The following is a 13,304-nucleotide window of genomic DNA, read 5'->3' as shown; positions in this document are numbered from 1 at the left end:
ACAATAGTTAACGGTGGGGTGGTAACCCGGGTGAAGAGCCGTCATCTTACTGCGATGTGGGGAGGTCAGCTCTTGGCTGGAACAGCGTGGTGGCTGGAGGGGAACAGCGGTGAGGCCGGCCGGCATGCATGTCCTCCCTCAGAGCCGGATGGAACGCACGCTGGAACGTAGCGGCGGTGTGGCCGTGATGACGTCAGATCCCAGGGTGCACTGCAACGCGTTTCGGAGCATGCACTGGCCGTGGAAGGCGGAAGTGCACTCCTTTTTCAAGCAGGGGGAGGTGGATGAACAGGGGTGAATATATAGGGAACGTGAGTCTAATTGATCAATTAACCAATTAACCAGTGATTGACCATTGCTGTCAGGTGAATAGTGTAAAGTCATGGATGTTAAATGGGGGGGTAAAGGAAACCAAATGGAAAAAAGAGAGGATGTAATAAATAAGAAAACAGAAGACGAAAGAAAAATGATGAAATGGAAAAAAAAAAATAAAAAATTAATGAAATGAAAAATGACATTAATAAAAGATTTTTGAACAGCTGAAAATCGAAGAAACTATGTGAAAAAAATTGATGGGGGTAATAAAAATACAAAAGGAAACAAAGAAAAAAAAAATTATATTCTGGGAGATTAGTGGGGTAAAATGTTCACCTTGCAGCACTGGCACATCAATTATGTAACAGTAGTGAGCAAATATTTAGTGGCAATACAGCATTATTGCAAGGTGGGATATGGTTATGGCTCTACAGGAGCTTCATAATAATTCTAACATATATACATGTTGCTAGCGGGTATATTGACAATGGGTGTTAACATGGTAAGATGATAAACATATTGGTAATAATACATGCAAATGACATTATAAAGAGTAAATTACATTGTAAAAAATAGTAAAAAGCAGAATAAAATATAAATAATGAACAAAAGGTTATAAATAATAAACTAAAAATTGGATTAAAAAATAAATAAAAAAAATGAATAAAAAAAAAAAAAATTTGATTAATAAATTTGATAAAAAATTTGATTTAAAAAAAAAAAAAAAAAAAAGGGGGGGGGGGGAAGTATCATTGTGAGTGTTGAGTGGCTGTGAATGGGAGATTGTAGTGTTTATAGTATAGTGTTAATGTCTAATTCCTCGTTGAGTCCACCTGGGGACAATGTATCTAATGTAAATATCCAATATGTTTCTTGTGAACAGAGTTTTTTGAAACGATCAGACTCAGAGAGATTGTTGTGTATGGATTCTAAGACCCATACTTGTAGGCCATCAGTGGATTTTTGGTGATATTCAAGGAAGTGGCGGGGGACGCTATGTTTGTCTTTACCATCTTCAATAAGACGTCTGTGCTCGCCAAACCTGGCGCGGAGGGGTCTGATGGTGCGTCCCACATATAGGAGGCCGCAAGGGCAGGATATACAGTAGATCACATGATCAGTGGAGCAGTGGTAAAATTCTTTGAATGAGTAGGTACGCTCAGACCCAAATCAGTATTCAATCCCACACATTCTAAGGGCCCCTACCTGGAAAGTTTTTATAGAGTAGTCTACTCGGAATTCATCAAATTGTGCAATCCCAACCAACACCATTCCGCCTCTAATCTACCAAACACTGTAAAAAAATCCATTACCACTTTATCAAACAATAAGGACATTATTATCAAGCCCGCCGATAAAGGTGGCGGCATTGTACTTCTTAACACCACTGATTACATAGACGAAGCCCTCAGACTCCTCTCAGACACATCCACGTATACCAAATTAACTAAAGACCCGCTACCCGAATTCAAACAGGACGCACTACTACTAACGAACACAGCCTTACTTGATGGTGTCATCACCAAGCAGGAAGCCTCTTTTCTATCTAAAGACTTCTACAACACCCCGTATTTTTACTTTCTCCCCAAAGTACACAAAAATCCAAATAATCCACCAGGAAGACCAATCGTAGCGGACACAGGGAGCATTACCAGCGGTTTCTCCCAATATATCGACCACTTCCTACAACCCCTTGCACAGGCTCAACACTCATATATCCGGGACAGCGGACACTTGCTAGAATTACTCCAAACATACTCCTGGGAACCCGACTATTGTGGGGTCTCATTAGATGTCTGCTCCCTATACACCTCGATACCCCATGATGTAGGCATCACCGCCATCCAGCACTATTTATCCTTGGATCCATCACTCAACCCCAAACAATCTTCCTTTATAGTAGATGCCACTTCATTTTGCCTCAAACACAATTACTTCACATTCAACCACGATTTCTACTTACAAACTCAAGGTACAGCCATGGGAGCCAACTTCGCACCCTCATATGCCAACTTGACTATAAGTTTCTGGGAGGACAAACACATATGGCACAACAACCCCTTTGCCGCCCACATCATCTTTTATGGCCGTTACATAGATGACATTATCGTCATCTGGGATGGACCAATATCACACGTAGACCAGTTTGTAACCCATTGGAATTCAAACCCTTTTGGACTGTCCTTCACCTCCACTCACCACAAACATACTCTTGTATTCCTAGATCTTGAATTATACCATGACAATCTCCAAATATTAACAAAAAACCACTTCAAACCCGTATCTGGCAACTCATACCTCCACTTCAACAGCTGCCACCACCCCAAATGGATCCAAAATATACCTAAAGGACAATTCTGTCGTCTCAGACAAAACTGCACCACAGATTCAGATTACAATCTCCAGAGCAACATTCTAATAAAGAAATTCCTAGACAAAGGTTACCCACACAAGCTAGTAGATGAGGCCCACTCCTTCTACCGCAAGGGTAGACCCCAAACACACAATAGCACAGAGCCTCCCAACCAGGTCATATTTATAACCAAATTCCACAACAACTTTCACAAAATGGAATCTATCATCAATAGACATTGGCCGATACTACTACAGGATCCACATTTATTATTATTATTATTATTATTACTACGAGTTTATATAGCGCCAAAGGGTTTGCTCAGCGCTGTACAATAGGGGGGGGACAATACATGGCACAGTACAACAAAGACAGACAGCGTACGAGGGGTAAGAGGGCCCTACTCTTACGAGCTTACAATCTAGGAGGGAGGGGGTAAAGGTACAGTAGGAAGTGGCTGGGGGGGATGAAGTGGTAGGAGGAATGAGGGAGGATGGCCGTTAGGTGAGGGTGGGGTAGGCTTCCCTGAAGAGATGGGTTTTGAGGGAGCGCCTGAATGTGAATAGAGAAGGCGACAGTCTGATGGATTGGGGCAGTGAGTTCCAGAGGATGGGGGAGGACCTGGAGAAGTCCTGCAGTCGTGCATGGGAGGAGGAGACCAGGGAGCAGGATAGAAGGAGGTCCTGTGAGGAGCGAAGGGTACGGGTAGGGTGGTACCTGGTGATCAGATTGGTGAGGTAGTCAGGGGCAGTGTTGTGAACGGCTTTGTAGGTCAGGGTAAGGAGTTTAAATTTGATGCGTTGGGCAATCGGGAGCCAGTGGAGGGAGAGGCAGAGGGGGGTGGCAGAGGTGGAGCGGGTGGTAAGGTGGATGAGTCTGGCAGCTGAGTTCAGGATGGTCTGGAGCGGGGAGAGCCTGCACTTGGGTAGGCCAGTGAGGAGGGAGTTGCAGTAGTCAAGGCGTGAGATGATGAGGGAGTGTACTAGAAGTTTGGTGGTGTCTGGGGTGAGGAAGGAGCGGATCTTGGCAATGTTGCGAAGATGGAGCCTGCATGTGTTTGTGAGTGATTTGACATGCGGTTGGAGGGAGAGGTTCGCGTCAAGAATGACGCCAAGGACTTTGGCTTGCGGGGCGGAAGTGATGGTGGAGTTGTTGGTGATGATGGATAGGATGGGGGGGGGGGGTGTGGGCAGGGGGAAAGACGAGAAGCTCGGTTTTGGAGAGGTTAATCTTGAGGAAATGTAGCGACATCCAGTCTGAGATGTCATTTAGGAGGTGAGTGATGCGGGCGGAGATAGTGGGGGTGAGGTGAGGGGTGGAGAGGTAGATTTGGGTGTCGTCAGCATAGAGGTGATAGTTGAAGCCGTGAGATTGTATGAGTTTGCCCAGGGAGGAGGTGTAGATGGAGAAGAGAAGGGGTCCAAGGACAGAGCCTTGGGGGACCCCAACAGAGAGGGGGAGGGAGGGGGAGGTGGCACCATTGTAGGTGACACTGAAGGAGCGTCGGGATAGGTAGGATGAGAACCAAGAGAGAGCAGCATCTCCGATGCCAAGGGAGAGTAGTTTATTAAGAAGGAGGGGGTGGTCAACTGTGTCGAAGGCCGCAGAGAGGTCCAGGAGAAGGAGGACAGAGTAGTCGCCCTTGGCTTTGGCGTTGAGTAGGTCGTTAGTGATTTTGAGGAGGGCGGTTTCAGTGGAGTGTAGGGGACGGAAGCCGGACTGTAGAGGGTCAAGGAGGTTATTGTCAGTAAGGTGGGAGCTTAGGCGATTGTAGACTAAGCGTTCAAGGAGCTTGGAGGTGAGTGGCAGCAGGGAGATGGGTCTGAGGTTGTTGGGGTCCGCGGGATCCAGGGAGGGCTTTTTGAGGATGGGGGTGATATGCGCGTGCTTTAGGGGGGAGGGGAATACGCCAGTAGAGAGGGAGAGATTGAAGATGTGGGTGAGGGAGCGGATGAGGGAAGAGGGGGGTGACCGGAGGAGTTGAGAGGGGATAGGGTCCAGGGGGCAGGTAGTGAGGCGGGCTTTTGAGAGGACTTTGGCGACTTCCTCAGTAGTGACAGGGCTGAGGGAGTGCAGTGCGGGGGGGGTTATGGTGGGCGGGGCATTGGGAGAGGAGGGGGGCAGTGCGGTTGTGAGGGCAGAGGAGGGGGGAGATGAAGGGGTGACGGGGGCGAGGAGGCTAGGTGGGGAGGTAGATTGCAAGTTGACGATGTCCTTACGGATAGCGTCAATCTTGTTGTGGAAATGGGTGGCAATTTCGTGGGCGGTGAGAGAGGTACTGAGTGGAGGAGGGGGGGGGGAGAGCAGGGAGTTGAAGGTGGAGAAGAGTCGGCGGGGGCAGGAGGAGAGGGTGTTTATTAGGTTAACAAAGTAGGCCTGCTTGGCGGCGTGGAGGGAGGAGGTGTAGATAAGAAATGCAGATTTGTAGAGGGAGAAAGTATGAGGGGACCTGGTTTTGCGCCACAGTCTCTCCAGTGCGCGACTGCGACGTTTGAGGCGTTTAGTGCTGTCGGTCTGCCAGGGTTGAAGCGGTCTGGGTTTGATGATGCGTGTGGTAAGGGGTGCCAGAGAGTCTAGGGCAGCTGACAGTGAGTCATTGTACAAGGTGGTGGCTATGTCAGGACATGACAGTGAGAGGATGCTGTCGTGTAGGCAGTCGGCGGCAGAGTGGAGGGGGGCCGGGTTCAGGTTGCGGAGGTTGCGGCTGGTGATGGTTTGGCGTTTTTGAGGGGGGGAGTTGGGGGAAGGGGAGATGGAGAAGGTGATGAGGTGGTGGTCGGAGAGAGGGAAGGGGGTGTTCGCGAACTGGTTGAGGGTACAGAGGTGGGAAAAGACGAGGTCCAGGGTGTTCCCTCCGAGGTGGGTGGAGGATTGAGTGTGCTGTGTGAGCGCGAAAGAGGAGGTTAGGTGGAGGAATTGGGAAGTAGCCGGGGTGTTGTCGTTGATGGGGATGTTGAAGTCCCCGAGGATGATGGTGGGGAGCTCAGAGGAGAGGAAGAAGGGAAGCCAGGCGGCGAAGTCATCCAGGAAGCGGGCTATGGGTCCGGGAGGCCTGTAGATCACTGCGATCCTTAGGGGGGTGGGTGAGAAGAGTCGGATGCAGTGCGCCTCAAAGGAGGGGAGGGAAAGAGAGGGTGGGTTAGGGAGGACCTGGAAGGTGCTAAGCGGTGACAGGAGCAAGCCGACACCACCACCTCTGCGATCGCTCAGTCTTGGTGAATGGGTCCAGATGAGACCTCCATGAGTGAGTGCCGCAGGGGAGGTGGAGTCGGTGGCCTGTACCCAAGTTTCGGTGATTGCTAGGAGGTTGAGGGAGCGAGAGATGAAGAGGTCATGGATGGCGGTAAGCTTATTGCAAACCGAACGAGCATTCAGGAGTGCAACCGAGAGAGGGGGGATAGATATGGGGAGGAGGGGTACATGTATGAGGTTGAGGGGGTCGCGTCAGCTGGCGTGAGCAGGGGGGGCTCTAGGGGGGGTGTGAGGTGGTGAGGGGCCAGGGTTTGGGGAGATGTCCCCAGCTGATATGAGAAGGAGGAGGGTGAGGAAGGTGGCGTGGGAACGGGAGGTGTAGGAGCGCTTGGGTCTGAAAGTGGTGGCAAGTGGGTCAGCGGGGAAGTGGAGTAGCAGGAGGAGGTGGTGGGTGCCGTAGTGGGGAGAGGGGAGAAGTGAGGGGTATTTAATAGACATTTTAGATAAAAACCCAAAGTACACCTACCGCAAAGCCATCAACCTTAAAAACAAGATTGCCCCCAGCAAATACAACCCACCCACCAACACACCCAACACAATCTGCCTCATACCCATTGTCGGCATGTATAGATGCAACAAAGCGCTATGCAAAACTTGCCAATTCGTTAAATACGGACAAAAAAACTTCACCACAAAAGGAAAAACCTACTCATTCAAAGAATTTTACAACTGCTCCACTGATCATGTGATCTACTGTATATCCTGCCCTTGCAGCCTCCTATATGTGGGATGCACCATCAGACCCCTCCGCGCCAGGTTTGGCAAGCACAGACGTCTTATTGAAGATGGTAAAGACAAACATAGCGTCCCCCGCCACTTCCTTGAATATCACCAAAAATCCACTGATGGCCTATAAGTATGGGCCTTAGACTCCATACACAACAATCTTTCTGAGTCTGATCGTTTCAAAAAACTCTGTTCACAAGAAACATATTGGACATTTACATTAGATACATTGTCCCCAGGTGGACTCAACGAGGAATTAGACATTAACACTATACTATAAACACTACAATCTCCCATTCACAGCCACTCAACACTCACAATGATACTTCCCCCCCCCCCTTTTTTTTTTTTTTTTTTTAAATCGAATTTTTTAAATCAAATTTTTTTTTTTTGATCATTTTTTTATTTATTTTTTAATCCAATTTTTAGTTTATTATTTATAACCTTTTGTTCATTATTTATATTTTATTCTGTTTTTTACTATTTTTTACAATGTAATTTACTCTTTATAATGTCATTTGCATGTATTATTACCAATATGTTTATCATCTTACCATGTTAACACCCATTGTCAATATACCCGCTAGCAACATGTATATATGTTAGAATTATTATGAAGCTCCTGTAGAGCCATAACCATATCCCACCTTGCAATAATGCTGTATTACCACTAAATATCTGATCACTACTGTTACATAATTGATGTGCCAGTGCTGCAAGGTGAACATTTTACCCCACTAATCTCCCAGAATATAATTTTTTTTTTCTTTGTTTCCTTTTGCATTTTTATTACATCCTCTCTTTTTTCCATTTGGTTTCCTTTACCCCCCCATTTAACATCCATGACTTTACACTATTCACCTGACAGCAATGGTCAATCACTGGTTAACTGGCTAATTGATCAATTAGACTCATGTTCCCTATATATTCACCCCTGTTCATCCACCTCCCCCTGCTTGAAAAAGGAGTGCACTTCCGCCTTCCACGGCCAGTGCATGCTCCGAAACGCGTTGCAGTGCACCCTGGGATCTGACGTCATCACGGCCACACCGCCGCTACGTTCCAGCGTGCGTTCCATCTGGCTCTGAGGGAGGACGTGCATGCCGGCCGGCCTCACCGCTGTTCCCCTCCAGCCACCACGCTGTTCCAGCCAAGAGCTGACCTCCCCACATCGCAGTAAGATGACGGCTCTTCACCCGGGTTACCACCCCACCGTTAACTATTGTTAACCTCGGTTTTTAAGCTTATGATTACTTCACACATGTGAGTGTTTCTACATTTAGACTTGAATAAAAAGACTTATTGCACTTAGAGGCGCTTCTCTTCTTTTTCTCATCTACAGAAGTTGCTACAGCTTATTTGGAAGCCTTGCCCTCAGTGCCACACGGAATCCTACGCTCTTCATACAGTAGCCACTAATACCACAATCACCCCATACTACTATTTCCCAGGACTTTGCAGTGTTTGCGCTGTTACAACCCTTCCTCATTTTTTCCAAAAAAAACTGGCCCCTGACCTAGACACATAGACATAATGACACCCCTCTGTACAAGCAACTTTTGTCACCACCCTTGTCAGGTATTTCTCCAAAAATTACACTTGAAAGCAGTTTTGGTGGCAGCTTTCATAATTGTTTTAAATGGGACTCTTGCCTATACAGTCCACTTAATAGGAGCCTGCGGAGAAAGAGAAGATGACCAAAATAACTTTAAATTAACTGAACCACAGGGAGTTTTATAATGTAACTACTCTTAGCATCTCATACACTCCTCCTTCCTTCGGTCTCGATGTGTCAACTGTGTCCAGAGGTCTCCAAAAAAACCAAATTACAGGAAAACAAGAATATCGAAATGTCAAATGAGTACCCCAGTATAAAAAGACTCTGAACTGAGTTTTAATTTAATCCTGATAGAATAACCATTCCGTATTACTCTAGCTGGTGTGCAAATATTGAATTAAATAAACATAGAAAGTGTTCAACCCACAAAGCAGCTGGTCTATTATTTATCTGCCTATTAAAAGTTACAGGTCAAAAATCCAGGCATAGCATAGCATTCAAATTTAGAATAATCTTTGCTTGCACCCAGGGGTGTATGTACCACAAGGCAAACAAGGCACTTGCCTAGAGTGGCATTTTTCAAGGGGGCAGCACCTCCCCTCAGAAGAAGAGATGGAAGAAAGGATACACGCGATGGGAACCAGGTTGGATCTGAGAGAGGCTGCTTGATGGTGGTCATTCTTTATGGGGGCAGATGATTTTTCTGTTGCCTAGGGCAGCACAAAACCTAAATACACCACTGCTTGCACCAGCAACTAATTTATATAAAAACTTTAACACCTTTCCTACCTAGGCAGTTTTTAGTTGACGGTGTTCCCTCTTGTACATTTGATTATGTATATCCTCAATTTCGGTCCAGACAAGACTGCCTTTGCACTTAAAATGTTACTACACCCCAGACCCTGCATTCACTATATCTGGACTCCCACAGTACACACAACATGGAAATGCAATTATTTTAGTAAATATAAACTGCTAAATACCTTTTCTCATCATCAGCATATAGAAGTCTTGTGACTTCTATCAGTGAGCATTGGTTAATCTTATAGGAGGAATTTTCATTCTACTCTGAATGTCCTATGAGACTGCTAGACCCCTGACCCTGTGTATGGACAGCGTTAATGGCCCTGTGCTGATCATATGCACACTCCCGAAGAAAAAAAAAACCTCTCTAGCTATACACACTAAACTGAGCATGTGCAGAGTGACTAATAGAGCTCTGTACTATCAGCAGATGGATTGGGGACTGTGGAAGAAGGGGTGGATCAGAGAAGACAGGGTCAAACAGCCTTTTTACACAATACAGAAGATTACCCCTTAGGTTCCACAGTGAGTATAACTAGCATGCTTTACTGCATATACAGACTGATTTTACTGTTGTGTGTGTTTAGTAACACTTTGAATGAACTGGTCATTTTGTTTGTTTTATTGTGATCACTTCTTAGCTGTTTTGTTTACATTCACTATTGTTGCCATCCATATGTCTTATTGTACATTTTGTCTTAGTTTAAATGGTGAGTTAAATCTGTGTAATGTGAAAACTGACAATATAACTTTTGTTAAAAACAATAGAAGTACAAGATAATAGTATCAGAAATCAAATGTCTTCAGTTTAATTGTGGACAAATTGTGATAAACTAACTTGTGATTGGTTGCCACGATTTCCTACACATTACTGCTCTTTGCTGTGCCTAATAAAATATTGTCCTTAGTGTAGTTCCTCATATTAAATCCTAAAAGAATCTGAAAAAGTAAGCCTCATCTGTAACCCCTTAAAAAAAAAACAAAAAAAAATTGCGTTTCTCTAATTTTCTTATAATAAATAAATTCCATTATGTTGTATTATCAAAAAAACTACGTAAATACACCCACTCACAGTACTCCTGGTAACACTGCTTTATTACATATATTACATTTATACCAAAGAAAGTTGGAATATCATTCTTACCATTGTGTGACTGCTCACAGTACGATCACCAACAGGAATGAGTTTAAATACAATTGTTCCTTCAGAATGCACCTGGAAATGGAACACACTATATGTTGCAATTACAGCTTATCCAAAAGACAAACAAAACCTACAATAAAAAGAGTTTAAAGAAAACCAGGGAACAATAGGAATCTGTGCTAATATCTCCATCCCTGAATTGTTATAATAATGCAGCCCTAAATTTCAGAAATTACTTATTATTTACTTGTATTCTCTCCCTTTTATAGTGTCAGGCTGAGCATCAAGCTATAACACATATTATCTATAGCCTGACCTAAATGCTGACAACAGACACTCCAAACACTGTCATATACAAAGGCTTTTTTACCTTGATATAGTGTGGAGTGTTTGTTATAAGCGATGGGTTCAAGCACTGGGCAGGTCAGCCTCTACGGGGGGGGGGGGGGGACTAAATCCCGACACTTAAATGACAGTTCTGCTTTAACAGGTAGAAAATACAGCTAAAAAACGAAACACACACCCATTCCTGAGAGGCCAGGCCATTCTTATAGACTAAACATGTTATTATTGATTATGTTAAATTGTTAAAATACATGTATATAACAAATTAGAATGGAGATATGGGGTATTACAATTGTCTATTCTTGACTGTTTCTCTTTAAGCCAGAGTTCAAAGAAAAACATGCCTTCAAAATTGAGCCTTCATACTTGCTTAGATTTCAATCACCTTTTTTGTTATGCAATAACTGTGTGAATTAAAGAAGTACAGCCAAAGCTCTTTTGGCTGTACTTCTCCTGTGGATGATAAGAGTACAGTTTGTTCTGCATTCTTGTGACCTATTTTCAGCTGACAGGGGGCTAAATTCCACCGTCGGCTGACATCATTGACCTGGTCTAGCCTCAGGAAACATTGCAACCATATGGTCGGGATCTATCCAGGAAGACCATGTGGCCGAGAGCCTGAGCCAGCTCCAGTGAGCGCTGGTGGGCAGAGCAGACAGCGGTGACTGACAGTCAATTGATCTTGCTGAACAGGCCACATTTTGAACCATGTATGGTCAACTTTAGACAGCTGGGTGTTGGTTCTGTAACTCCTTCTCACTTTGTGCTAAATATTCTGGCTATAGTCAGCCTTTAAAAGTGTTGCTAATTCATTGGGAACTGCATTCACACCGGTCACTAACTAAACTAAAAATGTCACAATGCAAAATTTCTATTTCTGCATGGTACAAAGAGGTTTGAAACTTACCAAAATCTGAATCACTTGTTCTGGTTCCAACCCATCCACAGGAACGCCATTTACTTCCACCAGTTTATCCCCAGCATACAATAAGCCTAGGATTGGGGTATCATTTGTGAAAAAGCAATAAACATTATTATATCTCTATATAATATACATTTTGCTTGACAAGATGTTGCAGGGCTTTTTTTTAGCAATAAAACAACATGTCTTACAGAGGGACTACAATTGTCTTAAAAGCTAACACATAATCAATTAGTTTATACAAAAAATATCACTTCTGCTCAAAATGTGTAGATTATAGGGTATTAATATCATAGCTGTATGTATTCAAATACAAAGATATGTGGATCTAGAAATTCCTTTACATTACTTACCACTTCTATCAGCAAGGCCACCATGGATCACCCTGGCAACAATTATGTCTCCAGTTATTTCATGACGTTTAATTGTAGCTCCCTAAAAAAAAAAGATGTTTTTCATTTACAAACTTGTTAATTTGCCTTCCTCTTGGAGAGTTTAGTAGTGTTACGCTAGTAGTTAGAGGGACAGTTGAGTAAGTTTAAAAAAAAAAAGCTGTGTAGAGGGTCATAGGATGGTGCCATTAGGTAGATTCAGGTAATTATGTAGTGGAGTGTCCATTTACTCACTATGCTTACATGCAGGCGTAGCCCCATTTAACTCCTTTTTTCCATAGCTTTCCTGGGTTCCTGGGCAAGATAAGTTTCCTTTCTTTCCTTTTATACCAGCTCAGAGAAGCCACACCTGATGAGGTAGCTGGGCAACCTGGCTGCAGATCACTTGCCCAGCAGGTGCTGGGCAAGTGGTCTGCAGCCAAGGTATAGGCACTCCACTGTCAGGATCAGTGTGCAGACAGCTCTGCAATAGCTAAATAACAAGCGCTTCTCTAGAAAACCAAGTTACTGTGGGGAGCACCTCCCCAGTTGTTATCTGAATACTCCAGTTCCAATGGGGTAGCTCTAGGTCCTGAGGCCTTGGATTTCTTCAGCTGTTCGCCTGTGTTACTAGAGCTACCCTGGAGTTTACTTAGAGGGATGCTGTTTATGAGGATAAGCAGAAGTTGTTGTTTGTGTTCTGAACTGTTTTACTGCAATAGTGATTCTCAGTTAGATTCTCTGTTGTTATAGAGCAGTGATGGCGAACCTTTTTGAGCCCGAGTGCCCAAACTGCAACCCAAAACCAACTTATTTCTTTCAAAGTGCCAACACTGCAATGAAACCTGAATATCGAGCTTTTGGTTTAGAAAAAACAACTCGTACAGTAGTGCAAACTAATTAACAGTACAGGGATGACCAGAGACTGCGGACAGTACAGGGATGACCAGAGACTGCGGACACGGTACAGGGATGACCAGAGACTGCGGACACGGTACAGGGATGACCAGAGACTGCGGACACGGTACAGGGATGACCAGAGACTGCGGACACGGTACAGGGATGACCAGAGACTGCGGACACGGTACAGGAGATGACCAGAGACTGCGAACACGGTACAGAAGATGACCAGAGACTGCGGACACGGTACAGGAGATGACCAGAGACTGCGGACACGGTACAGGAGATGACCAGAGACTGCGGACACGGTACAGGAGATGACCAGAGACTGCGGACACGGTACAGGAGATGACCAGAGACTGCGGACACAATACAGGGATGACCAGAGACTGCGGACACGGTACAGGGGATGACCAGAGACTGCGGACACAGTACAGGGATGACCAGAGACTGCGGACACGGTACAGGGATGACCAGAGACTGCGGACACGGTACAGGGATGACCAGAGACTGCAGACACGGTACAGGAGATGACCAGAGACTGCGGACACGGTACAGGGATGACCAGAGACTGCGGACACGGTACAGGAGATGACCAGAGACTGCGGACACAG

General features: G+C 45.1%; 1 protein-coding gene across 1 annotated transcript in view; it reads right to left on the bottom strand.

Annotated features, from left to right (window-relative positions):
• The window catches only part of MPP4 (MAGUK p55 scaffold protein 4), a 69,890-nt gene that overhangs the window by 32,979 nt on the left and 23,607 nt on the right, over nt 1-13,304 (bottom strand). The window contains exons 5-7 of the mRNA XM_089670538.1: nt 11,773-11,854; nt 11,405-11,490; nt 10,153-10,224 (exon numbers count right to left, since the gene is read on the bottom strand). Coding sequence (XP_089526664.1) covers nt 10,153-10,224; nt 11,405-11,490; nt 11,773-11,854 — 240 coding nt within the window. The remainder of the gene's footprint in view (nt 1-10,152; nt 10,225-11,404; nt 11,491-11,772; nt 11,855-13,304) is intronic.

This window comes from Staurois parvus, unplaced genomic scaffold (assembly GCF_062004578.1).
Source record: "Staurois parvus isolate SC_StPar_1 unplaced genomic scaffold, SC_StPar_1.0 ptg000011l, whole genome shotgun sequence".
Classification (NCBI taxonomy): Eukaryota; Metazoa; Chordata; class Amphibia; order Anura; family Ranidae; genus Staurois; species Staurois parvus.
Note: the sequence above shows the minus strand (reverse complement) of the source record. Positions and strands in the feature narration are given on the sequence as shown.